At 35.0% G+C, this 25,891-nt stretch overlaps 1 protein-coding gene and 1 long non-coding RNA gene across 2 annotated transcripts in view; both read right to left on the minus strand.

Moving 5' to 3' along the window:
* LOC127861700 (QRFP-like peptide receptor) overlaps window positions 1-24,572 on the minus strand; it is a 68,063-nt gene extending 43,491 nt beyond the window's left edge. Inside the window, exons 1-2 of the mRNA XM_052400386.1 lie at window positions 24,083-24,572; window positions 6,931-7,026 (exon numbers count right to left, since the gene is read on the minus strand). Of these exons, the coding sequence (XP_052256346.1) occupies window positions 6,931-7,026; window positions 24,083-24,383 (397 nt within the window). The 5' untranslated portion in view covers window positions 24,384-24,572. The remainder of the gene's footprint in view (window positions 1-6,930; window positions 7,027-24,082) is intronic.
* On the minus strand, window positions 1,167-3,908 carry LOC127862451 (uncharacterized). Its single transcript, XR_008040622.1, has 2 exons — window positions 3,759-3,908; window positions 1,167-1,359 (listed from the first exon to the last, which is right to left on the minus strand). It is a non-coding gene; the product is annotated as an uncharacterized LOC127862451 (long non-coding RNA).
* Window positions 24,573-25,891: the final 1,319 nt, after the last annotated feature.

Below are 25,891 nucleotides of genomic sequence, written 5' to 3' on the forward strand. Positions count from 1 at the left end.
GGTCAAATTTGATCCTGACCCGCATGTCACAAAATTGAACATTATATACGCTTATATCTTGCTTATTTTGTGAAAACTTTAAAAATATTCTTGTTCTAAACTCTAGGACCTAGGGCTACCACATTTTGTATGTAGTGAGATATAGTAGTCCTCTACAAAGTTTGCTCAAATTATGCCCCTGGGGTTAAATTTGACCCAGCCCAGAAGGTCACAAAAGTGTACATGTGCTTAAATAGGGCCTATATCTAAGTATTTGCACATGCAGAGAAATTTGTTTCAGCCTTTTTTCAGCAGTGGAGCGATACAGGGTTATCATGGCCCTCTTGTTTAAATACTCAAAAAATGAAACCGTGTTCATGCTTGCATGAACACAGTTTATAAATGCTGTCAGAATTATTAAATATGCAATTACTATAAATACAAATGCCAAGGAAAAGTGCTTTTTGTACTAAAAAATTCGAATATTACAATAATACATTCTGAATACTTAAGTATGTAATTAACAGTTTTGTCTGAGAAAATCACGAAATTTTATATATTTATTCAAATTCACATAAATCATATTTCAAAAACACATAATTACTTCAAATCCTTTCACACAATACTGAAAAAAATGCACAGTTTCTGATTGTTATTGATTCTTTATTAATTTATACATGTACCATTTTTTAATCTTGATGCATCCTCAATTGTATAATGCAAATCTTAATCTTAACAATTATAATATAAAGATTAAGGCTGACTCAGTAAAATAATAATCCATGATTTCTGCAGTACTTGCAGACAAACTAGGAATACTGCTGTGATATTATCTATCTATCTAATGGGATATTAATTTGGCTTCAATAGAAAAAAATCAAAGCATACACATGTATAAAATGTGTATGTATATATTAGTTAAACTTAAATTGATTGACCATCGATAAAAAGATATTAAAATATATGTATATATATATATATATACATATATATATATATATATATTTATCCTTGTAAAACTAAAAATTAAATATGTATGTTTCTATTACATCATTTAGGACGTTTATTTTCAGACAAAGTAGAGTGAAGCTTAAAACAGTATCCAATTGTAACAGTCAATTTTGGGAAAATCAACCTTATAATTATTTTCTGTGTTGGCCAATGTCATAATTGGTATAAAATGTATATTGAACTGGAAGTTTTCTTTATTTTAAATGATAACATTTGCTTGGTCAGCCATAATTGTCACAATCAAGTGGTCTTTTTACACTGTAGTTTTCTCACTGACTATGGGTTTGTTCTGAGAATGAGCCACACAAATATCGTTGGGGAGATGAGTTGTCAATTTCATGTTTATCAGTCTTTCATAATCCAGTATACCTGTAAAAAGGGAATTTGTAACTAATAATCACACAATATACACAATTAAAATGGTATGCATTTAGATTTATTTAGTACTGCACATTAATCATTTTCCAAAAATATGTAGCAACATTACATTATATAATGCTGCAATACTAAAGTAATTTACTAATTAAAGGTCGCTGATGTGTAATGGATGTGGTGTCCACCTAATGATCTGGAGGTCACTGGTTTGATCCCCAGTGTGGGAGCATTCTTAAGAAATCTCCAAGAGACACCCAAGTACTGGTTCTAGGCCCAGGAAACGAACTCAAGAGCATTTCACATACATGTACGTAGTTAGTACTTTAAATTTAATCGAACTAAAAATGGGTTAAAACTAACAACTGAAACCCTTAGGCCACGACTTTTATATTTCTTGGTTTACAAAACCGCCGACCCTAATTTTTGGAAAATGGGAAAAAAAATAAAATCGGAAAATCGTCTTTTTTTTTTATATTTTATTCCCGACCGCACTGAAAAACGAGCGAAACGAGAAAAAAACGATCCGGTTTGAGTACGGTTGCGAAGAAAATCAAGTAAGTACAATCAACGATTGGTTCACATATATTACAGAGATCGGGATATTTTTCAATGTGACACAGTATGTACCAGTCCTTTTATGGGCACTTCTCAAAATTTATTTAATTACAGACAATAGGAAAATCAGCGTCAGTAAAATGTCGACCGCATCAAAATTTATTTCCGAGTCTGTGACGCAACTATATTGTTTAACATGTTTATTATATTAAACATACCCGATATTATAGTAGATAAAAAAGTATTACCTTGCAATTTGATAATTAGTATAAATAATCCAATAAAACACTGCCATTATTTACGATATATGTGTTTAGGAATTTTGTAAACACGTCCGCCATAGTTTATAGGAACTGTACAGAAAGTTTGGAAATCGGAACAAATCGGTATATCTCGGAAAATCATTGATAAATGTATTTGTCGTTTTAATGCTTAGGGCCGAGTAATTTCGGCAAATCGGAACTCAACTTGCGTATTAAAAATACTAGCTCAATTAACCGTTAAACTCCGCCTCCGTTCTCTGCAAAAGATTCGAAGGCGGAGCTATGCACGTGCTATTATTAAATTGGAGGATTGCAATTGAGAAACAAACGCACGATTGGTTCGGCATGTTGATTGCTAGACAAAGGAAGCCAATTTTGTCGGCGCGAAATTTGTCGCTTTATTGCCTCAGACAGCAAGCGGCTTTCCTTTGATGACGTCAAACTGTCAATTCACACAGACTGCACATTTTCAGAAGACTTTAACTGGCTCCTTGTTTACAATTCCAGTAAAAACACTTGCTAACATTAAACTTTGGATTAAATTATCAAAATAAAGCAAAAGCCAAGTTGACAAATATGATTGTATTAATTCGCGTCAGTTTAAAAAAGACGTGTTGCGTTGTAAATCAACGAGTTTTCACGACAACAACAACTTTAACAAACATTACCGCGACGACGCGGGGATCGATCTACCTCGATTTTTTTTCATGGACGATGTCATAAGTCCAATAAGAGCAAACACAAACTTTGTGTATGAGTAGTTTATCTTATATAAGATTTATGCAACGGGCATCGCATTGCGTAATGGTGCGCATCGAATTACGGAAATGAAGCGCAGTTTTTCGTTTTAATGGGAGAAGAACGCATGTCATTTAATGGAGTGTTTAAAATTGCCTGATGTTACAAAAGGTGCTTTTAGGTGACTCATTTCATTTGAAGATATAGATGTGTTTCATTGCATAATTAGATTTTTCGTCTCTGTGTTAAGGTTATAAAAGATATGATGTCTTTGTTCTGATGTTATTAGTATTAACTTATTTTTCCAATGATGTTTTTTTTTTTTTTTCGACCGCCCGATGGACCATTTTCAAAATAATTTTTGTAAACCAATAGAAAAAAAAGTCGTGGCCTTATTAATACATTTTATTTTGAATCAAGCAAATGTGCAAATTCATTAAAAATAATGAGTAAAATTTAAAAATTCTACTTTAAAGTAATCATGATAATTTAGATCATTTTCAGAATATTTAATGATGATAATGATACAATTATATATTCCCTAAATGATAAAAATAAAACATGTCATGTTAATTTATGAAAAAAACGTTTTAATTTTATCAATATCATGGTAATTACAACTAGATACAGGCAATTAGATCAGAAACGTGCATTAATTATATTAATGAACAACCCAGACATTTATAGCGATTTATGGTCACTATCACAGGGATCGTTAGGTAAAAAATACTCTATTATACTATATACATATAATTATACGTATATGTATGTAGTATAATAGAATATTTTACTTAACGGTCCCTATGGTCACTATTTGATTAACGTTCTATACATGACCTGTCATAAAAGGTATTTTTTAGCCAGTACTACAATCGGCAATGATAGTCTGTATTGCATACATATTCCAACGTCTATTATCGATTCGCTTCTTCAAACTGAACAAATATTTAATGTTTACATCGCGAAACGTAATGCATCTAGTTTCACTTTCGGTTTGGTTGGTTTTGTAAACACCGTAATTTCATCTTAAAATTGGATGATAGGGTGATTAAATAATAATGGAAAAGTAAATCACTTGGATAATAGGTCAAAATGCAACACAAATGAACGGTAATAGTGCTATTAATATCAAAGTTTCTTTAAAAAGTTTGGCGCTAGTTCAACGCGCATCGTATACAGCCTCATAACAATAGACTGACAACCTTTTGGGTAGTAAAGTAGTAATACAAGGCAATATGGCGACCGTTAGCCACGAGGCCTATCTTACGGAGGAATCCGAGATAGCCGATGTATCACGATTGGTGTGTCGTATGAATCGACATCGCTGCAGGAATTTCAAATGAACCGTTAAACTAAATTTAGATTCACATCGTACATGCATGATATACATGCTGGCGAATTCGGCTGTACAGCCTTTTTCGATTTCAGAATAAAATATCTGGCTTATTTAGCATTTTTCGACACATGTTCTTCTTAACTTTTATTTTAGTTTATATTGAAATATATGTATAATAAGTTTTTTTACACATTTTATATTAATTAATAAATAATTGACAAGATCGTATATACCCGCTTTAATCAATAACTGTAAATAATCTGCGAATCATTTTATGTCAAATCTAGAAGATAACAAAAAACAACAAATGCATAAATAAATAACTAATCAATGAATGAACATGAATTATAATAAACGCTGATATTGGAGGTATCGATTACAAAAATAAACAAAGAAACCAGTAAATGATGAAAAAACGGATGGCATGTAAAAATAAATCGCATACAGACTTATGGAAGTGAGATATTGCATGTTTGTAAATCTTGCTTAAGTGCTACAGGGTTCCCAGTTTTGCCCTACCGTGCCATATCCGGAAGGAGTTCTGTGGATTGCGCCTCTCCAGCAAGGCAGCATCCTCTTGACGCAATACCGAAATGTCTTGTGCATGAAGCAGTACAGGATGGGATTAGTGATGCAGTGAAGATGGCCAATCAACAGACCCCAGTACACTATATCTAGCACATCCTGGTTGCGATAGAAGTCCAGGTAGATGTTCACTGTGTAATACGGTAACCAGCACACAACGAATACGATGGAAACTATAATGCACATTTTGGCAGTACGTCGCCGACTAGCTCGGACAGCGTCAATTGTTCCGCGTTGTGAACCGCCGGAATTCGCAGGGCCGCCGTTTCCTTTTAGTGTTCTGTCCGTTACCCAAAGTCTTTTACCCATGCGTATGTAAGAAATAAAAACAATCTGAGCAGGAATGATACAAATGATAAACAGTAAACTTAGATCGTAAGTACGTCTTTGATTCACTGAAGACCACTCTTCTGCGCAAGTAACAATTTCAAAGTTAGCAAAAATCTCTTGAGACTTTGTTTTGTTGACAAAAAGTAGCGGGATCATCAGAAGAATGGCGGTCACCCAAATAATGACAATAAGAGATCGAACGTTGCTCTTCGTACGCAGGTTTCTAAACTTGACAGGATGGAGAATGGCGAAACATCGATCCAGACTCATGATGGTGATTGTGAACGTGCTGGCGGTGACCGAGACCCCTGCAACAAACATTGCGTTCATTATCGAAGACCAAACCCATTCACAAAACAAAGCGTTCATTATCTTAGACCGGCATACCTACAACAAAAATAATGATCGGTATCGTGGACCGAGACACCTACACCAAGCAAAGCCTTCATTTTCATGGCCTGAGATCCATAAAACAAACAAAACGTACATTATCATGGCCTGAGATCCATACAACAAACAAAGCGTACATTATCATGGCCCGATATCCATACACCAAGCAAAGCGTACATTATCATGGCCTGAGATCCCTACAACAAACATGGCGTACATTATCATGGCCTGAGATCCATACAACAAACAAAGCGTACATTATCATGGGCTGAGATCCATACACCAAGCAAAGCCTTCATTATCATGGCCTGAGATCCATACAACAAACAAAGCGTACATTATAATGGCCTGAGATCCATACAACAAACAAAGCGTACATTAACATGGCCTGAGATCACTACAACAAACATGGCGTACATTATCATGGCCTGAGATCCATACAACAAACAAAGCGTACATTATCATGGCCTGAGATCCATTCACCAAGCAAAGAGAACATTATCAGGGCCTGAGATCCTTACAACAAACATGGCGTACATTATCATGGCCTGAGATCCCTACAACAAACAAAGCGTACATTATCATGGCCTGAGATCCATACAACAAACAAAGCCTTCATTATCATGGCCTGAGATCCATACAACAAACAAAGCCTTCATTATCAGTGCCTGAGATCCCTACAACAAACAAAGCCTACATTATCATGGCCTGAGATCCATACAACAAACAAAGCGTACATTATCATGGCCTGAGATCCATACACCAAGCAAAGCCTTCATTATCATGGCCTGAGATCCATACAACAAACAAAGCGTACATTATCGTGGCTTGAGATCCATACACCAAGCAAAGACTACATTATCATGACCTGAGATCCATACACCAAGCAAAGCCTACATTATCATGACCTGAGATCCATACAACAAACAAAGCGTACATTATCGTGGCCTGAGATCCCTAAAACAAACATGGCGTACATTATCATGGCCTGAGATCCATACAACAATGGCAGATCGACATACCTACAACAAACATGGCGTTCTTTTTTCGAGGACCGACTCCCCTAAAACAAACGTATCGTTCATTATCGTGCATCTCGGCCACAAATATGCATACACCACATACATGTACATGTGATTGTGAGATAATAATTGTTACTTTTGCTTTAGTAAATTAATATAATTTGAATAATATTCATTTTTGCACAGGGAATACCATTGTTGAACTTGATTGCGCGATTTATATATTCGACTCATCATATCACCTGTTTTTAAGCAGATCAACTGCTGACAATGCTGATGTAATACAACACAGGTTCTCTTGCTAATAAATGCCCTTCTGTCATTATAAGGTTACTTCCAGCGTTACCTTGTAAATAAGGCGTCATTTTGCACAACACATCTCCGTAGACCCACAGCTTGTATACCTTGCCTGCCAAGGTCATCGGCATACACAGCACCGTCACTGAAACAGGCAGCATGCAGCTGCTTAGATGGTAAGGGTCTGTTTAAATTATAGGTTTTTTTTCACAATCATTACTAAGAATATCCAATTCCCCGACAAAAACGTACCGCAATAAGTAGGAAGTTGATATACAAATGTTAGGCACTTGGGTATTCTCAGTTTTTAGCATCGCCTTAAATTTAAAAACAACTGTATTGGGACCATTAAACAATGTGTTGTACCACATTATACACTGTGGTTTCAGACAAAAACGATTTTTGAAAGTTTTTCTGGTCCGCATTTTCTTTTTCGATTCAATGACTAGAAGCACGAGAGGTCATCCGTGCAGTAGCAGTCGGGTCATTGAGGGTTAGCTGAACAGCTTTGACGTCATCTTCTATCAAGTGCATTAATTCGTGAAAATTAGCATAATATATTGTCCAGCTATGTAATTTGAGTTATATTGTTGTTATGTATATATTAAACGCATTCTTTCCCGATGCCTTTTTGTGAATATCTGAAGTGAAAGCGCAATTGTAGCTTCAAATCCAAAATGTGTATGTCAACATGTCAACACTTAACCTTCAACTTACTTTGAAATCTGAAATGTGTATATGAGATACCTTTTTCGATTGATATTCAGCACAGGTTTCCATTATATGCTTCGATATGTCTAAATCACGTTAATTTTTCGATGTATGTTCATATTTACTGTTGCATACACCAGATAATTGACTAAGGGCTACATCAAAAGCTACATTCAATGTCAACATTCTCATAATCCGAAATATAGTGTAGCCGATTTCCAAACCAAAATCTAATTTCGTTATAACATCGTTGTCGGTCACATTCTGAACTCGATTCATCAATAAATATAATCTTGCTCTCGATCAAAAGCCGTCCCGGAGCACGTATATACGAGTGTACATGCTGAGTGATGTTCTGTTTGTGAAGAGCACAGCGTTATAGTAGTAAAGCCAGTATAGCTTTTCAGGAAGAAAAATCACCTCATGTATCTTCTAAACGTCAGAGGTGGTCAGCAAATAATAAATAGTACAATATTATGTTGTATGTTTAGCAATTAATCATATGCCGATCATATCACTTCTTAACTCTTTATCACCCTCTCTGTTATAAATAACGTCTTAGTGTGAAAGAGCATCGAATGTGTACGAATAATGCATTTACATGTATGTCCCTTCATGTATTTACGATAAGTGTAACCATCCACGTTTGTATGACTATTGCACGAAAACGTATGTCCCCCCCCCCCATGTCCGTTACCTGTTGCCTGTACATGAATATTCCTTCATGTGTGAACAAATATTGCATGTACATGGATGTCCCTTCAGTAGAGGTGTTTACAAATAGTGCCTGTACATGGATGTCCCTTCATGTGTGTACAAATATTGCCTTTACATGGATGTCCTTCGTGTGTGTACGAATATTGCCTTTACATGGATGTCCTTTATGTGTGTACGAATATTGCCTTTACATGGATGTCCTTCGTGTGAATACGAATATTGCCTTTACATGGATGTCTTTCATGTGTGTACGAATATTGCCTGTACATGGATGTCCCTTCATGTGTGTACGAATATTGCCTTTACATGGATGTCCTTCATGTGTGTACGAATATTGCCTGTACATGGATGTCCCTTCATGTGTGTACGAATATTGCCTGTAGATGGATGCCCTTCATGTGTGTACGAATATTGCCTGTACATTGATGTCCTTTCATGCGTGAACGAATATTGCATGTACATGGATGTCCTGCATTTGTGTGCGAATATTGCATGTACATGGATGTTCCTTCATGTGTGCACGAATATTGCATGTACATGGATCTCCCTTCATGTGTGCACGAATATTACCTGTAGATGGATGTCCTTTCATGTGTGTACGAATATTGACTGTACATGGATGTTCTTCGTGTGTGCACGAATATTACCTGTAGATGGATGTCCCTTCATGTGTGTACGGATATTTCCTGTACAAGGATGTCCTTTCATGCGTGTACGAAAATAGCCTGTACATGGATGTCCCTTCATGTGTGTACAGATATTGTCTGTACATGGATGTCCCTTCATGTGTGTACGAATATTACCTGTACATGGATGTCCCTTCATGTGTGTACGAATATTGCCTGTACATGGATGTCCCTTCATGTGTGTACGAATATTGCCTTTACATGGATGTCCCTTCATGTGTGTACGAATATTGCCTGTACATGGCTGTCCCTTCATGTGTATACGAATATAACCTGTACATGGATGTCCCTTCATGTGTGTACGAATATTGCCTGTTCATGGATGTCCTTCATGTGTGTACGAATATTGCCTGTACATGGATGTTGCTTCACGGGTGTACGAATATTGCCTGTACATGCATGTCCCTTCATGCGTGTACGAATATTGCTTGTACATGGATGTCCATTCATGCGTGCACGAATATTACCTGTACATGGATGTCCCTTCATGCGTGTACGAATATTGCTTTAAATATATATATATATATATATATATATATATATATATATATATATATATATATATATATATATATATATATGAATAGATTTTAATTTAAACATATGATTTGGTTTATAAAATAATCTCACATGCGTGGATCAATGTGTACTTAAATTCAAACTCCCTCGAATCGGATATTTAACATTGACTTATGTTACGGATGCTAGCCTCGGGAACAGATCATGATTTTTAATGTAATTTCTTCGATATTCTTATCTTTTTTAGTATTGTTTTCCATATTTTATAATCACTTTCATTTCGTTTATTGGCTAGTTATTGATGCTCGATTGGTCATTGTCGGCCCGGGTACTACTTACATGTACCCTGGGTACGGTAAATATACTTAAACGTACCCGGTCGATATTAGACTGTACCCGAGTTGTATCCCCGGGGTACATGTAAGTAGTACCCGAGCCGACAATGACCAATCGAACGTTATTGATATAAAAGGTCGTATATTCACATTTTATCTAAACACTTGTCTTATTAATGTAATAACTTCACTTCATAGGTCATGCACAATCATGAAAACCATGTTAGGATTGGTTGACTATACACGCTGTTAAAATTCTGAAACATACAAGACTTTCTGTGAAGTGACGGAATCATCAGATTTATTGTCCAGGGATCTACCAACTTAGCTCGCGGCAATGTGTACAACTTAATCCGTATTTGTAGTTATTAATTCTTTGTATTGTTTTTTATTTTCAGAATATGCTACCATCAAATAAAATATTATAATCTAATTCACATTACGAAGTTTATGAGGTTTTTCCGCGCTTGCATTGAGCCAGAACCCAGCGTGTATCCCAGCACGCCTACCTAATTAACTTTACTACAATCATAAACAAATGGACGACTTTGAATTATGGCTGCAATTTCGACCTATTTGTTTTTCCCCGAAAGATATTCAACTTTTGGTGTTGTTTTAACTGGGGTTGGGAACCGGAGCTCCCGGGCGAAACGCTACCAGTACAAAGATCACGCGTGTACCAACCACTGCACTTACCGGGCAGCCATATTACCAACAACAGCACTAACCAGGAAGCCATATTACCAACCACTGCACTAACCGGGCAGCCATTTTACCAATCATAGCAATAACCGGGCAGCCATATTACCAACATCTGCACTAACCGTGCAGCCATTTTACCAACCACAGCAATAACCGGGCAGCCATATTACCAACCACAGCAATAATCGGGCAGCCATATTACCACCACTGCACTAACCGGGCAGCCATATTACCAACCACTGCACTAACCGGGCAGCCATACTACCAACCACAGCATTAACCGGACAGTCATATTACCAACAACAGCACTAACCAAACAGCCATATTACCAACCACTGCACTAATCGTACAGCCATATTACCAACCACTGCAATAACCGGGCAGCCATATTACCAACCACAGCACTTACCGGACAGCCATATTACCAACCACTGGACTAACTGGGCAGCCATATTACCAACCACTGCACTAACCGGGCAGCCATATTACCAACCACTGCACTAACCGGGCAGCCATATTACCAATCCCAGCAATAACCGGGCAGCCATATTACCAACCACTACACTAACCGGACAGCCATATTACCAACCACAGCACTAACCGGACAGCCTTAATACCAACCACTGCACTAACCGGACAGCCATATTACCAACCACTGCACTAACCGGGCAGCCAAATTACCAACCACAGCACTAACCGGGCAGCCATATTACCAACCACAGCACTAACCGGACAGCCATATTACCAACCACTGCACTAACCGGACAGCCATATTACAAACCACTGCACTAACCGGGAAGCCATATTACCAACTACAGCAATAACCGGACAGTCATTTTACCAATCCCTGCACTAACCGGGCAGCCATATTACCAATCATTGCACTTACCGGGCAGCCATATTACCAACCACTGCACTAACCGGACAGCCATATTACCAACCACTGCACTTACCGGACAGCCATATTACCAACCACTGCACTAACCGGCCAACCATAGTATTAAGAAGATTGTGTACATCGTTATATATATGTATGTAAGTATATATGTTTGTGCTCTACTCACGCCGCGCATGTATACGTTCACTGATCCCAGGTTGTACACTCGTGAAAAGTGGAACAGTAGTGATGCACTAGACCGTGAATGTATCCGTGGAAAATGATATTCACAGTTTTACTGCATGGTGGAAATACTTCACCAAAAAATAAATACGTGGACAGATTATGCACCAAATACTAATCTATTATATGCCAAATGTATATTATTTTACAATTCTTATATGACTTATGATATGTAGTGTGCTTATATTCCAGTATATATGAGAGTTTTTTATCATATAAATTTTAAACGTGAATGCGACATGATACTTATTTTGCTCTATCAAAGTCAATCAGAAAAGAATGTGATGAATTATTCATGTTATTAGTATTTGCCACTAATGTCAAGCGTTGCAGTGACAAGCACACTGTATTGTAACAGGCGTTGAAATCGTCAATAGTGTAGACTAATCCATCACAGCTTTTATTTTCCATACATATTTCATTACATATGGAAGCATGAAGTTGTCAATGTTACGTCTGGCATCGGGCTTCAAACCACCAATAAACTGTATTGGAGGAAAGAAAGATACCCTCGTGACAAGTACTGCAAACGCAGTAGTTGATCTTTACAAGAGTCAACTCCAACACATTATTACATTATACGTCATACGTTATAAAATTGCATGTGTTATACCTGTTGTTTCTGGTAAATTAGTGATACGTTGTGCTTTAATATTAAGCGCATACTTTACGTTATAATTTATTCATTTTCGCCACACCATATATGTTCAATTATATTTTTATTTTTGTTATAAATATAAATTTCCTTGTCGACAAAAACATAAGCGATGTATTAATTGGAATAGTCACTTATGCTAATTCATATATACTGGTGAATGTTTCAGTCATTTGCATTTGTGTTATTTGAATAATTGCAAGTATGTTTGTCGATTGCGAAGGTCTAAGCCTGTACAAGAATTCTCAATTCTCAGCAGCATGGCGTTGCTATAAGCTTCGCTTGAGCAATCATCAATTGGCAATGACCCCAGCCAAGGCTATAATAGCAACTAATCATGGATATGAGAAAGCTTTTATATCTATACAGGAAACAAACCTGTCAACGTTATTATGGTGGCTGTCGAGGTAAAAATAGTTTATGTTGTTAACAAACTTCGAAAATATATCAAATGAATCAATTCGTAAGTGATGATCTTGTAAGAGTCCATACACACAGAGATAGTATGACCAAAGCAATTAAAAGTGCATTCTATAATGTGCTTGTCCGTTGTAAACATGAACAATAAAATATAATAACTAACGATTAAGTAAAATTGAATTAATGTATACACGCCATTTTGATAACTTTCTTCCTGTAGACAGATGTATTTTGGTCTTAATGTTAAAATATGTCTTGATAAATCCTTAAAAATTGTAAGCCGCAGCATGGTACATTGTTAAAATAGTGCACTTTTAAACAATAGCAGAAGTGAGTAAAGTACAATAATTAGCCTGTGCAAACTATGAACTGTTCAGCCATTCCTGTTTGCATGAAGATAAGAAATTAAGTCATATGGAGAATAACAGGTTACTGACTGATTGTTTTGTAATTTATCATACCACCGCATTGATGCCTGATATAACGTTGCATGATATATCTTTTTTATCCTATAACCAGACGAAACCCGATAGTATAACAAGCGATCGTATAAATAGAGAATACTAGGTCGGTGCCGAATAAAGGGAAGTTTATTTTGCGTGGCTTAGAAAATCAGAACCACGAGCCTTGGGCAGTGGTTCAGATTTTCGGGCCGAGCAAAATAAACTCTGCTTTATTCGGCACCGACCTAGTATTCGATTTATCCCATCAATTTTTTTAGCCGTCAATTATTTCTTTAAAAATAGAATAGGAAAATAGAACTACAAGGAAAATCCCAAAGTTATTTAAAGTAAACATTGTTTTATTTTATTCGTGCCGAGCCTCATATATTACAAAAAGATCAGGCACTAACCTGTTTTTCTGTTTATCATACCTCTACGTCCCCGATTAAAAAAAAAATTAATAATGAAAAAAATACTAAAAACTGCAGCTTTAGCGTGAAGAATATGACTTTTGTCGTTAGACGTGTTAATAATGACGTCATGAGTACGCGCACTTAATATTTGTAAAAAATGTTTACCTGCTTTTTGTGTTGCATTTTGTCTTTAAAATATATTGCATCTTGGTATCAAATTGTTTGTTTTGTTGAATCTGATTCGATTTTACTAAAAATGATTACTTTATAGTTGATTCCGAGTATAAATATGACCATCCTCCACACATGATTGATATAAGAGTCCGCCTCGCGTGACAGCTATATTTCAGCATTGCCGAAATAAAAAGAGAATATGTAAGCCTCGGCAAGCCTCGCCGTGTAAACCTTTCTTCACTCTAATGTAGACCTGATGCAATCAAAATAGTAGTCTTTAATTGATAAAATAAAAGCAAAAATACATTAAATTAACTGAATCTAACATTGCATACTTAATATTAATTGTGATCTTTCCTGTTTACGGAACTCGAAATAGCCCTTAAGAATTCCACGCAAAAGAAGAGTAACGCGACAAAATATCGCTATATTTCGCTATAACAATTCTTGTTTGACCACTGTAAAATACCAAAAAGCAAAAATGGCTGCCATCTTGAAATTTACAAAATGTGTAGATTTAGCATTTATCCCCACCGATATTGTTAATTTTAGTCTATAAACAACTCTTCTTTTTAAACACTTTTTAATAACTGACATAAAAAGGTAAAACATCTACTGGTTAGTGTTCTACTCACCGAAGTTGTGTAATAACCATGTTTATTTTCGTAAAGTTTAATTTGCTTCCATGACTAGTTTAAATTCTGGACACATTTCTTCATCGCCATCCATCTTTTCCATTTTAAAGCACTGGCTGTAAGCAGGCAATTCTTTGTGGATAGACATTCTTTGATCGACTGACAAAGGAACGACTTATTCATCAAAGAAATTACCCTTTAAATTTAACATCGATTTCCTTCGAAAAGTTAAAGAACAATTCACTGACACTTTTCTTAAATTTAATCCATCAATTGTTCAACAAAACATCACGTTATTCGAGTACATTCGACATTTTAACGAAATCGGAAATGCAGTCTCACCATTTTCATTCCAGTTTTATATCCACACACTGTTATTCAAATTCATAATATTATAATAATCCATCACACTTGTTAAAGGGGCAGTCCAACAGATTTTGGCATGTATTGAAGCTTGCTTTATATTGATAAATTTAATCATTTGAACTAAAAATCTCCAGTAAAAAAACAATAATACAATTTAAAAAAGGAAAAAAGTTACCCTCAACAGGGCTCGAACCACTGACCCCTGGAGTCCTGGAGTAAAAAGTCTCCCACTGATATAAGCAATCCCCGTAGTATACCAAAATAAAACGACAACACCAGAACTTTCAAAATTATTAAATCGTTTCGCGTCGCACGACGCTTTATAATTTTCAAGTTTTCAAATCATCAAAAGATGCATATGATGGATATTTATGAGCATGGCAAATTGTCAGTATTACTATTTCCTCAAAAATATCATAACTAAAACGAAAATTTGCGAATATGAAACAACTTTTTTTAAATTTGTCAACTTACCAAAACGTTGGACGGCCCCTTAAAGTTAAACTCGTTAAACGACTGCGTACCCAATGACCTGAATGACGCAATCAGGGGTGAAAGCCCAAAAAAGTAGTCCATATGTACATGTTCTAAAAATATATGTGGGATAAACCTTATTAAAAAAATATCCGTGGAGAAAACTTTATCCTTTCGGTATGGGTCCTATTATGTTCTATAAAATCATTTAATGGTAGGATAAAAATAGCATATTATGTGAGTGTCGAATAGAGATCAAGTTTATCATGCTCGGCTCGAAACTTTGTAGAGCTCGGCAAGCCTCGGCCTCGCACTTCATGTTTCTCAGCCTCGCATGATAAACTTGATCTCTATCCGACACTCATATAATATTCTCTATATATCATGGTCAACAGGAAGTTCTTATCAGTCATGTGTGGAGGATGGTCATATTACTCGGAATTAACTATATAGAGAATACATGATTGTTGCCGAGACGGAGAAAGTTTATCTCTTTAAACTGTTCCTTTTAATACGTTCCTATTGAAAATATGAGAAGAAATAAAAAACGATTCGAGACTGTGATATTTTAACGACTCGAGAATGTGATCTTTTTCTTGGTAAAAAAAGAAAAAAAATGCAGCAGCAAAAAACACTAAATTTTATTTAACTTTATCGTTTTCAAATACGAAATATTCGGTGATTTTGAGGGTTAATGTGCTTTTAGATATATCAACCTTAGTATCAAATTGTGTGTTTTGGTGATTCTGATTCTATTTTTAATAAAAATGATGACTTTATAATCTATTCAGTGTAATATGACATGCCTTCCAACATATACAGATATAACATCTTCCTGTTGAACTGATACAAAACATATATTAGGCAGAGTTTTATCAGGCGGATATCAATGTTGCGGTATGATAAATGTAAATATCATTAATACTGTCCACTTTGCATCTCGTACACATACAACATCATTTCCTATTATATAATGTATTAGTTCGTTCTCTTTTCTTGCCATAACAGATCGTTAAAACTTACACAATGGAACCCTTATGTAATGGCCAGCTGTAATTTCTTTCGTAAGCAAACCACATTTTTGAAACTTAAGAGTAAAAGTTCAAATGATTTCAACAATACAATAAAATGATGTTTGAAGCGAATGAGAAGCGATTGATTAAGATTATATTTCCTGTCACTGGAATATCTCTCAGCCGTTGTGCCACAACAGGACTTAGTGCCGTGGACGATAGCCAGCGACTTAACTGCAACACAAAGCCTTCACAAGAAATGTAAATGCAGTGCTGAAGGCATTCAAATGATGTTTTCAACAACGTTCATTTCCCTCGATAAATCAAGAGTCCGTGATAAGATAACTGGTAAGCAAATTTAAGTGTGCAATACATCACAGAAAAACAGAGCCGACTTACCGAGACTGTTAAAGAAGAAAGATTATTCTAATTCTTATTTCTAGATTATCAAGCAAAAGGTTGATTTTCTGTTCAAAGAGATGTGCAGAAAGAGCGCTTTTAAGGTGGCAATTCTTGACTATACCTCGCGACGTTTAATGTAAAATTAAAACGATGTTCTAAGAACATATTTATTTTAAAATACTTAAACTTATCAATCTATGCAGCTTAGCAGCTACCTTCAGTATGGTAAAAAAACACAAAGTTATTTCATACCAAATGGAAAGTTTTGCATATACCGTTATGTTCAATATTTAGATTTAGATACATGTCACGTTGGATTTTAGACAGGCTTCATCGAGTGTAGTTCAGTTGTTTTTCTAAAGTCACTTGACCATTAATCTTTGCAAAAATGAAGGATCGTATTAGTTACACTGTTAGTAGCTGATGGTATATGTGATATACACCCTCAGTAATTACATACCATACGACAGCGAAGCTCGTTACACAGTTAGTAACGATTATGTCTCAACCTTCTACTAGATTAATCGGGATGTATGGAAATTACTCGGAGTGTATGGAAAATACAACACGGGCACGTGACCGCTCTAAGCCAATCGGATTAGGTCATTTTTCTAGGAGGAGATATATTGAATAATCCTGTTGTAACTTTGAATATGAATACCTTGCTTCGGTATCATACCTTATGTATCTTTCGATATCATATCGGATGTATCTTTCGAGATCATATATGACGTACCTTTAGGGATCATATCTGGCTTTTCCTTTTGTGATCATATTTTATGTACCTTTCAGAGTCATATCTGAAGTACATTTTAGCATAACATCAGATGTACCTTAAGGGATCATGTCTTATGTTTACCTTTCGAAATATTTTTGTGTTTCGGAATAACAGAAACAGACCTAAGATAATTGTTACTAGAATTGGACAAATATAAGCAAAGTGAAACCTCAGCTTCACCGTTAGGAGATAGACCGCATGATCCTTTAATTATGCTAGTCCGTCAGACGGACGGACATAGAAACAGAGGAAATGATTGACAGATATATTAAAACAAAACAGTTTACCCTTTAGAAATGTCTTACCAACGACATTGCAAATCAACAACAAAAAACAATCAAATTGGGCAAAATAACGTTTCAGTACTTTGGATAGCTTGAGTTCTGTATGTCGTTAATGCCTATACGCTAGATCCGCATGTTAATTAACTACAGACGAAGTACATTACATTTGTACCAATGCGCATGTATTTTAAATACAGACAGTGTAAATAATATTTGTATCAATCCGAATGTACATTACTTCAAACGTTTGCACGTCCGTAAGACGTATGTAAATATAAACAGAGGAAGGGGTTGTTACATATACTTACTAACTGTGGTGTTATGATTTTATTTTTTGATTTCAAGTACATGTTTGGTAATAACTTGGGTAAGTGTCAATTTTAAAACTCCGGAAAACCGGTTGACATTCTCATTCTATTGCTTTCACCGCTGTAAGTCAGTGTCTGTTTATATTTGTTATACTCTAGTAACCATGACCTGATGCCTGTTTGTATTTGTGATACTGTAGTAACCAATGTCTGTTTATATCTGATATATTCTATTAACCATGACCTGATATATGTTTATATTTGTTATATTCTAGTAACCATGAAATGATGACTGTTTATATTTGTTATACTCTAGTAACCATGACCTGATGACTGTTTATACGTGTTATATTCTAGTAATCATGACCTGGTGGCTGTTTATATTTATTTTACTCTAGTAACCATGACCAGATGTCTGTTTATATTTGATATAGTCTAGTAATCATGACCTGATGACTGTTTATATTTGATAAACTCTAGTAACCATTACCTGATGTCTGTTTATATTTGGTATATTCTAATAACCATTACATGATGTCTGTTTATATTTGTGATACTATAGTTACGATTATCTGGTGTCTGTTTATATGTATTATATTCTAGTAACCATGACCTGATGATTGTTTATATTTGTGATACCCTAGTAACCATAACGTGATGTATGTTTATATTTAGTACATTCTAGTAACCATTGCCTGGTGTATATTTATATTTATTATACTCTAGTAACCATAACCTGATGACTGTTCATATTTGTTATACTCTAGTAACCATGACATGATGTATGTTTTTATTAATAATACTCTAGTAACCATGACCTGATGACTGTTTATATTTGTTATACTCTAGTAACCATGACCTGATGTATGTTTTTATTAATAATACTCTAGTAACCATGACCTGATGACTGTTTATATTTGTGACACTCTAGTAACACTTATCTGTTGTATGTTTATATTTGTGATACTCTAGTAACCATGACCTGATGACTGTTTATATTTGTTTTACTCAAGTTACCATTACCTGATGTCTGTTTATTTTTATTATGCTCTAGTAACCATGACCTGATGTCTGTTTATATTTGTTATACTCTAGTTACCATGACATTATGACTGTTTCTATTTGTGATACTCTAGTAACCATTATCTGGTGTCTGTTTATATGTGTGATACTCTAGTAAACATGCCCTGATGACTGTTTGTATTTGATATATTCTAGTAACCATGACCTGATGACTGTTTATATTTGTTACATTCTAGTAACCATTACGTGATGTCTGTTTATATTTGTTATACTCTAATAACCATGACCTGATGAATGTTCATATTTATTATACTCTAGTAACCATGACATGATGACTGTTTATATTTAATATACTCTAGTAACCATGACCTGGCGACTGTTATAATATAAATACACAAAAGGTTCGTATGCGCATCACACAACGAACTCATCATCGCAAGAGACATTCCAATTTATTAATAGGGTACACCAAAAAAATATCAATTATATCCAAACTTTGCGTTATCGCTTAACAATTTATTAATTTACAATTTATTTCAATCTTGTCTGTTTTCATAGTTAGAGAAATAAACTATTTTGATCCCTCAAATGTATTATCTTATTCTGCTTATTGTATATTGTTCACTGTAATTGACATTGGTTTTATGAAAGTGAAACACTTACAAAGTGTTACTCTATCATTAAATAATGAAATTATTTTCAAGTTTGGCGCATTTATCTTTGTATTCACCATTGAAGCTGTTTGCTAAGATATGGTAATGTATTTCACCATATGTTTGAATGTTTCATTTATTCCCCGAGGCATTGATGACTTATCACATGCTGACATATTTAACGCATTTAGATTATTGACAACATAATTACTTAATGGTGCTTGAAGTTGATGTCGCTACCTAATATATAGATGTATTAAAACACAAACACATTCACACAAATAATCTTTACCGTTACGGATGTGTTTTCAAATGCGTTAAAATGAATTGACGTTGGATGTTTATAAAATTACATGTAACATTCCCGAAACATTTACAAAACTTCTTTGCAGAACTCGTTTCTAATGAAGATCTTACCAACGACATTGCAAATCAACAACAAAAGATATCAAATCAGGCAAAATAAGGTGTCAGTACATATGATCGCTTAAGTTCTTTATGTGAAAGCCTTTAGGGTAGATCCACATGTAAATTGACGACAGACGCAGTAAATTACATTTCTACCAATGCGTATGTTTATTAACTAAAGACGGTGTTTCAACCATTCTAACCAAAAAACGCATGTTTATTCACTACAGACGTTGTACATTTCATGCGTAACGATCTGCATGTACATTAATAACAGAAAGTTCAAATTATATTCGTATCAATCCGCATGTACATTTACTAAAACGGTACATTCATTACATTCGAACCAATCCGCATGTATATTTACTACAAACGGTGTGCATAACATTCGAACCAATCCGCATGTATTACTACAGACGGTGTGCATTACATTCGAACCAATCCGCATGTATATTTACTACAAACGGTGCATATTACCGGTACATACTTACCGATACAAATGTACCTTTAGTACAGACTTTGTAAATCACATTTGTACCAATCCGCATGTACATGAACAACAGGAAGTGTGCATTCAATTCGTACAAATTCGCGTGTACATAAACTACAGTCTGTGTGTGTTAAATTCGTACAAATTCGCGTGTACATTATCTACAGTCTGTGTGTATTAAATTCGTACAAATTCGCGTGTACGTTAATTACAGACTTTTATATTACATTCGTATCAATCCGCATGTACATATACTACATGCAGAGTACAATAGACTTGTACCAATCCCGTTGTACATTTATTACTAAATATATTACATTCTTATATGACATCATATTACGTTTTCTTCAGAGAGCTTATACATTCTTCTTCAGTGTATATAATATTTACTACAGACAGTGTATGGTGCATTCGTACTTCATAAAAGTAAAATTCAATTAACTACATACAGTGTATACTACCTACTACAGGCAGTATATAAAACCTTTACTTCTGACAGTTTATATACATTAACTACACACAGTGTAATTACATTTACGTCCGACAGTGTACATACACTAACTACAGACAGTGTTCCCATGCCAGTGTCAATCGACGACTAGGTTTTCCGTGCCAGAAAAGTGAGCCGATCGAGAGGCTTTCCGTGCCACAACGAAAGCGAAAGTAGGCATTTTTTAAGTAAAATTGATGAAAATTACTATAAAGCGTACATTGAACGTAAGGATTTGATCATAAAGATGATATAAATGACACTAGATAGTTGACATATTAGGGAAACGCTATGTTAAAAAGTCATCAAAGTGGCATGTATGCACGATTGTTCCACCACCCTCGTCATCATTCCATCTTCGATAGAGTTTGTGATAAGTGTTTGGACCTGCGGAATACTGTGAACCTTTAGCTGGATATATGCTTCAACTCATAGACCACCTCTTTTTATGCACAAATGTGTTTACGGGTTTTAATTTTCAATTTTCGTACCTGTTTTGTGAATGTCGATCATCCATTTTCTTGTTTATGACACAGAGGCAGCCAAGAATGAACAGAGAGGCAGCATTTTGACAGAAAGGCCACCGATATGCATCTACACCCTAGTATATTACTTTCTTTATAAAAACCGTGTATATTACATTTACTTCATACAGTGTAAATTACATATACATACCATGTAAAGTATATACAACACAAAATTGTTTATCACATACTACAGACAGTGTATAGTACTTACTACATGCAGTGTTTATTACATACTACAGATAGTGTATAGTACTTACTACATACAGTGTTTATTACATACTACAGATAGTGAATGTAACATACATGTACTTCAGACAGGGTACATATGACATACTACAGATAGTGAATGTAACATACTTCAGAAAGGGTAATTACATACTACAGATAGTATATGTAACATACTTCAGACAGGATACATTACATACTACAGATAGTGAATGTAACATACTTCAGACAGGGTAATTACACACTACAGATAGTATATGTAACATACTTCAGACAGGGTACATTACATACTACAGATAGTGAATGTAACATACTTCAGACAGGGTACATTACATACTACAGATAGTGAATGTAACATACTTCAGACAGGGTACATTACATACTACAGATAGTGAATGTAACATACTTCAGACAGGGTACATTACATACTACAGATAGTGAATGTAACATACTTCAAACAGGGTACATTACATACTACAGATAGTGAATGCAACATACTTCAGACAGGGTACATTACATACTACAGATAGTGAATGTAACATACTTCAGACAGGGTACATTACATACTACAGATAGTGAATGTAACATACTTAAGACAGGGTACATTACATACTACAGATAGTGAATGTAACATACTTCAGACAGGGTACATTACATACTACAGATAGTGAATGTAACATACTTCAGACAGGGTACATTACATACTACAGATAGTGAATGTAACATACTTCAGACAGGGTACATTACATACTACAGATAGTATATGTAACATACTTCAGACAGGGTACATTACATACTACAGATAGTATATGTAACATACTTCAAACAGGGTACATTACATACTACAAACGGCGCATAACATACTAAATACACTGTATGTGGCGTATTACAGGCAGTGTATTTAACATACTACATAAAGTGTACAATATTCCATTGAATACTTAAAAACGTATGGCAAAGATGTATATTTTCACCCCCGGAAACCCGATATGCTGTGAGAAGTTGGATGTGCTAGGAGAAGTTGCCGATAGATTTCGATGAATTTCGGTAGGGTAAGTAAATCCAGTTCTATAATTGTTTAAAGGCATTTTTTAATTAAAATATATTTTGGTGTATGCAAAGGAGGTATTACCATGTATGTTAGAAAAATCCTGGTAATTAATATTCAGGATTTATTGAAATATGGCTATTTAAAGTCGACGATGCAGGGATTTGTCCCATATTTAGCACTTTATTTACAAATTTCTTTAAAGGTATGCTGATGAAAAAGTTTTTGCACCGACAATTATATTAACCAATGTCCCCGAGTAACATGTCCGCCAGGGTTTCTTAAAAAAATTCGTATTGGTGGAAAAAATCGACTTTACATTAAACATGTTGATGAAAAAATGATATGACATGGTGCTGTACAAAGATGTCGAGATATGACATGAGTGCAGTTCATTTATAAACTTAAAAGCTCACTATTACAGCTGATTTATGCCCACTCTGATGCATTGTAGATCATTATCATTGAACTTTGAGGTTTTATAATTATATACGTTCTGAAGCTAAGTTAATTTCCAGCGTATTTGTATCTTTTTTTAATTGTTTGAAAATCATTGTTAATGTAAAGCAATTGATTCATACAGGTAAAAATATACGTCCGGTAGGTAATCTTAACATTTATAATAATATGTTCTGCCTATAGTTCCAATTATGGGTAGACTTTCATAAATGTGAACTAAATTTGGACCTATTATACATGACTTCAAGTTGACAGCTTTGCAAACATCTCCGACAATGCACGCGTGTAAATGTTTGTTTCTTTTTGTTCTTTTTGGTAATGATTTATGCAAAATGTAAACATTTATTTTCAAAACCCAATCCGCGCCTCCTCTTTATGTGTATTTGCATAGATAACACGCATTTTTCATCTGATGAATGTCGGAGTCTAAATATTGTCTTAATTGTACATAAGTTTTATTTAAATAGTAACAGTACTCATCGATATCCAGTCGATACGTTATGGCAATCACATATCAACAATTTAAGTTTTCAGATATATACGTGTTAACAAGAAGAAATTAGGAAACAGCATTTACGATAAAAATTGCGGAACATTTAATATATAAAAAGCTAACAAAAACGCTTTTTAATTCAAACTATTCCATATATGCTCAAGTCCATATTAACACATGTTGACACCTTGAAGCATATATTGAAGCTATATCCATTGGTAGGTACTTACCCAGAAGGTCTGCGAGTGCGAGGTTGACAAGAAAGTTATTGGTGACGGTCCACATGCGCTGGTTGGGCAAGATGACCAGCAGAACGAGAATATTGCCCATCAGTGAGGTGAGGAATATAGGCACGTACAGGCACATCAGCAGTATGGTCGCGGCATTATTCAGCGTGAACTGGCTCTGTTTAAAGTCGTCTATAACATGCATCCACAGCTCTCTGTCCGTCAGAAGGCCCGGGTAAAACGTCGCTGATGAGTTGCCGATTGATGTGTTCTCTGGTGACATGTAATCCGTTATAAAAGCCATCGCGTGCAGACCAATTACAGCGAGCGTCCCAATGTGTTATTGGAACGCTGTAGTTATCACGATACCTTTAATAAAACATTGCTATAATAAAATTAAAATTTATTAAGTGGATCACGTTTGATGCGAATATTTTACGACGCTTTCTGTTGAGACAAACTATTTAATGAATATCCTTAATACGCTCACAGATCTGCTCAGATAAAAAGCATCATCATTACTTGTCTGTTAAAATTAGTTATAATCAATCAGACAATTGAATAGTGCGCATTCATTTTATAAAATACCATGCAAGAAATTGAACAGCTGTGCACCTATCGCTCTTTTCTGGAACTGACGACTGCTGAAACACTTCCCTGGAAAGCCGATAACGCCCGCTTAGCTTCGTAACGGCTCTCTCCTTATACTCATTCATCGATAGAATTTAACGAAACAAAATACAAGAAATATGCTCACAAATTTAATCTTATTTTAAGGTATATTACCGTATGTAATAAGAAACCACCATAGAATAAAGTCTACCTTATTTGCAACACCAATAATCGTTCAGTTCATGCAATTGTTTACTTTTATATGAATCATTGTCAGATTAGTATTGACATATTGTTTTGAGATTTTAGGATCAAATTAATCTCAAAGCCAGTACATATCCACGTGGATAAAGAACAGTTTTATTTTAACCTGATGTAAATTAGCGGAAAACCGTTGTTGATTAAGTTCTCTTAACATATGTGCCACGCACCTGAACTTTTTACCACACACAATTCAGAAAAAGACACAATAGTAAACATGTACAAGATAAGTATTGATGCAAAGCATCAAAGGGCGTCGGGAATTTCAGTGTAAAAGGCACTCAATGAAGTTACATGGAACGATTTTTTTTCTACAGTAAATATTAATATATTGGCCGATTATTTTAAACAAAATAGAAAAAGATACTGGTTTAACCATTATCTATGATTTTGTGGTATAACCCCCAAATAACCATTATCTATGATGTTGTGTTATAACCCCTAAATAACCATTATCTATGATTTTGTGTTGTAACCCCCAAATATTTCATAGTTCATTTTATTTACATTGGTTTCCTTTTTTTTACTGGCATCCGTGTGCAGTTTTCATTAATGGAACAGAACTGTGTAGGATTTAAAAAATCTGCTTCATCTTGTAAGCGTAATTTCATATTTTTCTCAACTTCAAGGGGAGATGATTCTGAACTTATTCTTACGTTGCTCATTTACGATAGGGGTTGAGTACTCATTGATATGAAAACACTGTAAAAGTTTTTATGTGTTTACCTTCCCCCCACCCTCTCACACATATATTTCATGGGCATAATAAAAACAAAAAATGGTAACAATAAAACAGCATATTTATTTAAACTAAAATGTCTACATCAAAACAAAAAGTTAACATAGAACACAAATAAAATAATTTGATTCTACTGGGGCTCGAACCTTGGCCCTCTCACATGTGAAGCGAACGTGTAACCACTACACTACGGTACCGCT

The sequence above is a fragment of the Dreissena polymorpha genome, chromosome 16 (genome assembly GCF_020536995.1).
Source record: "Dreissena polymorpha isolate Duluth1 chromosome 16, UMN_Dpol_1.0, whole genome shotgun sequence".
In the NCBI taxonomy this organism is placed as follows: Eukaryota; Metazoa; Mollusca; class Bivalvia; order Myida; family Dreissenidae; genus Dreissena; species Dreissena polymorpha.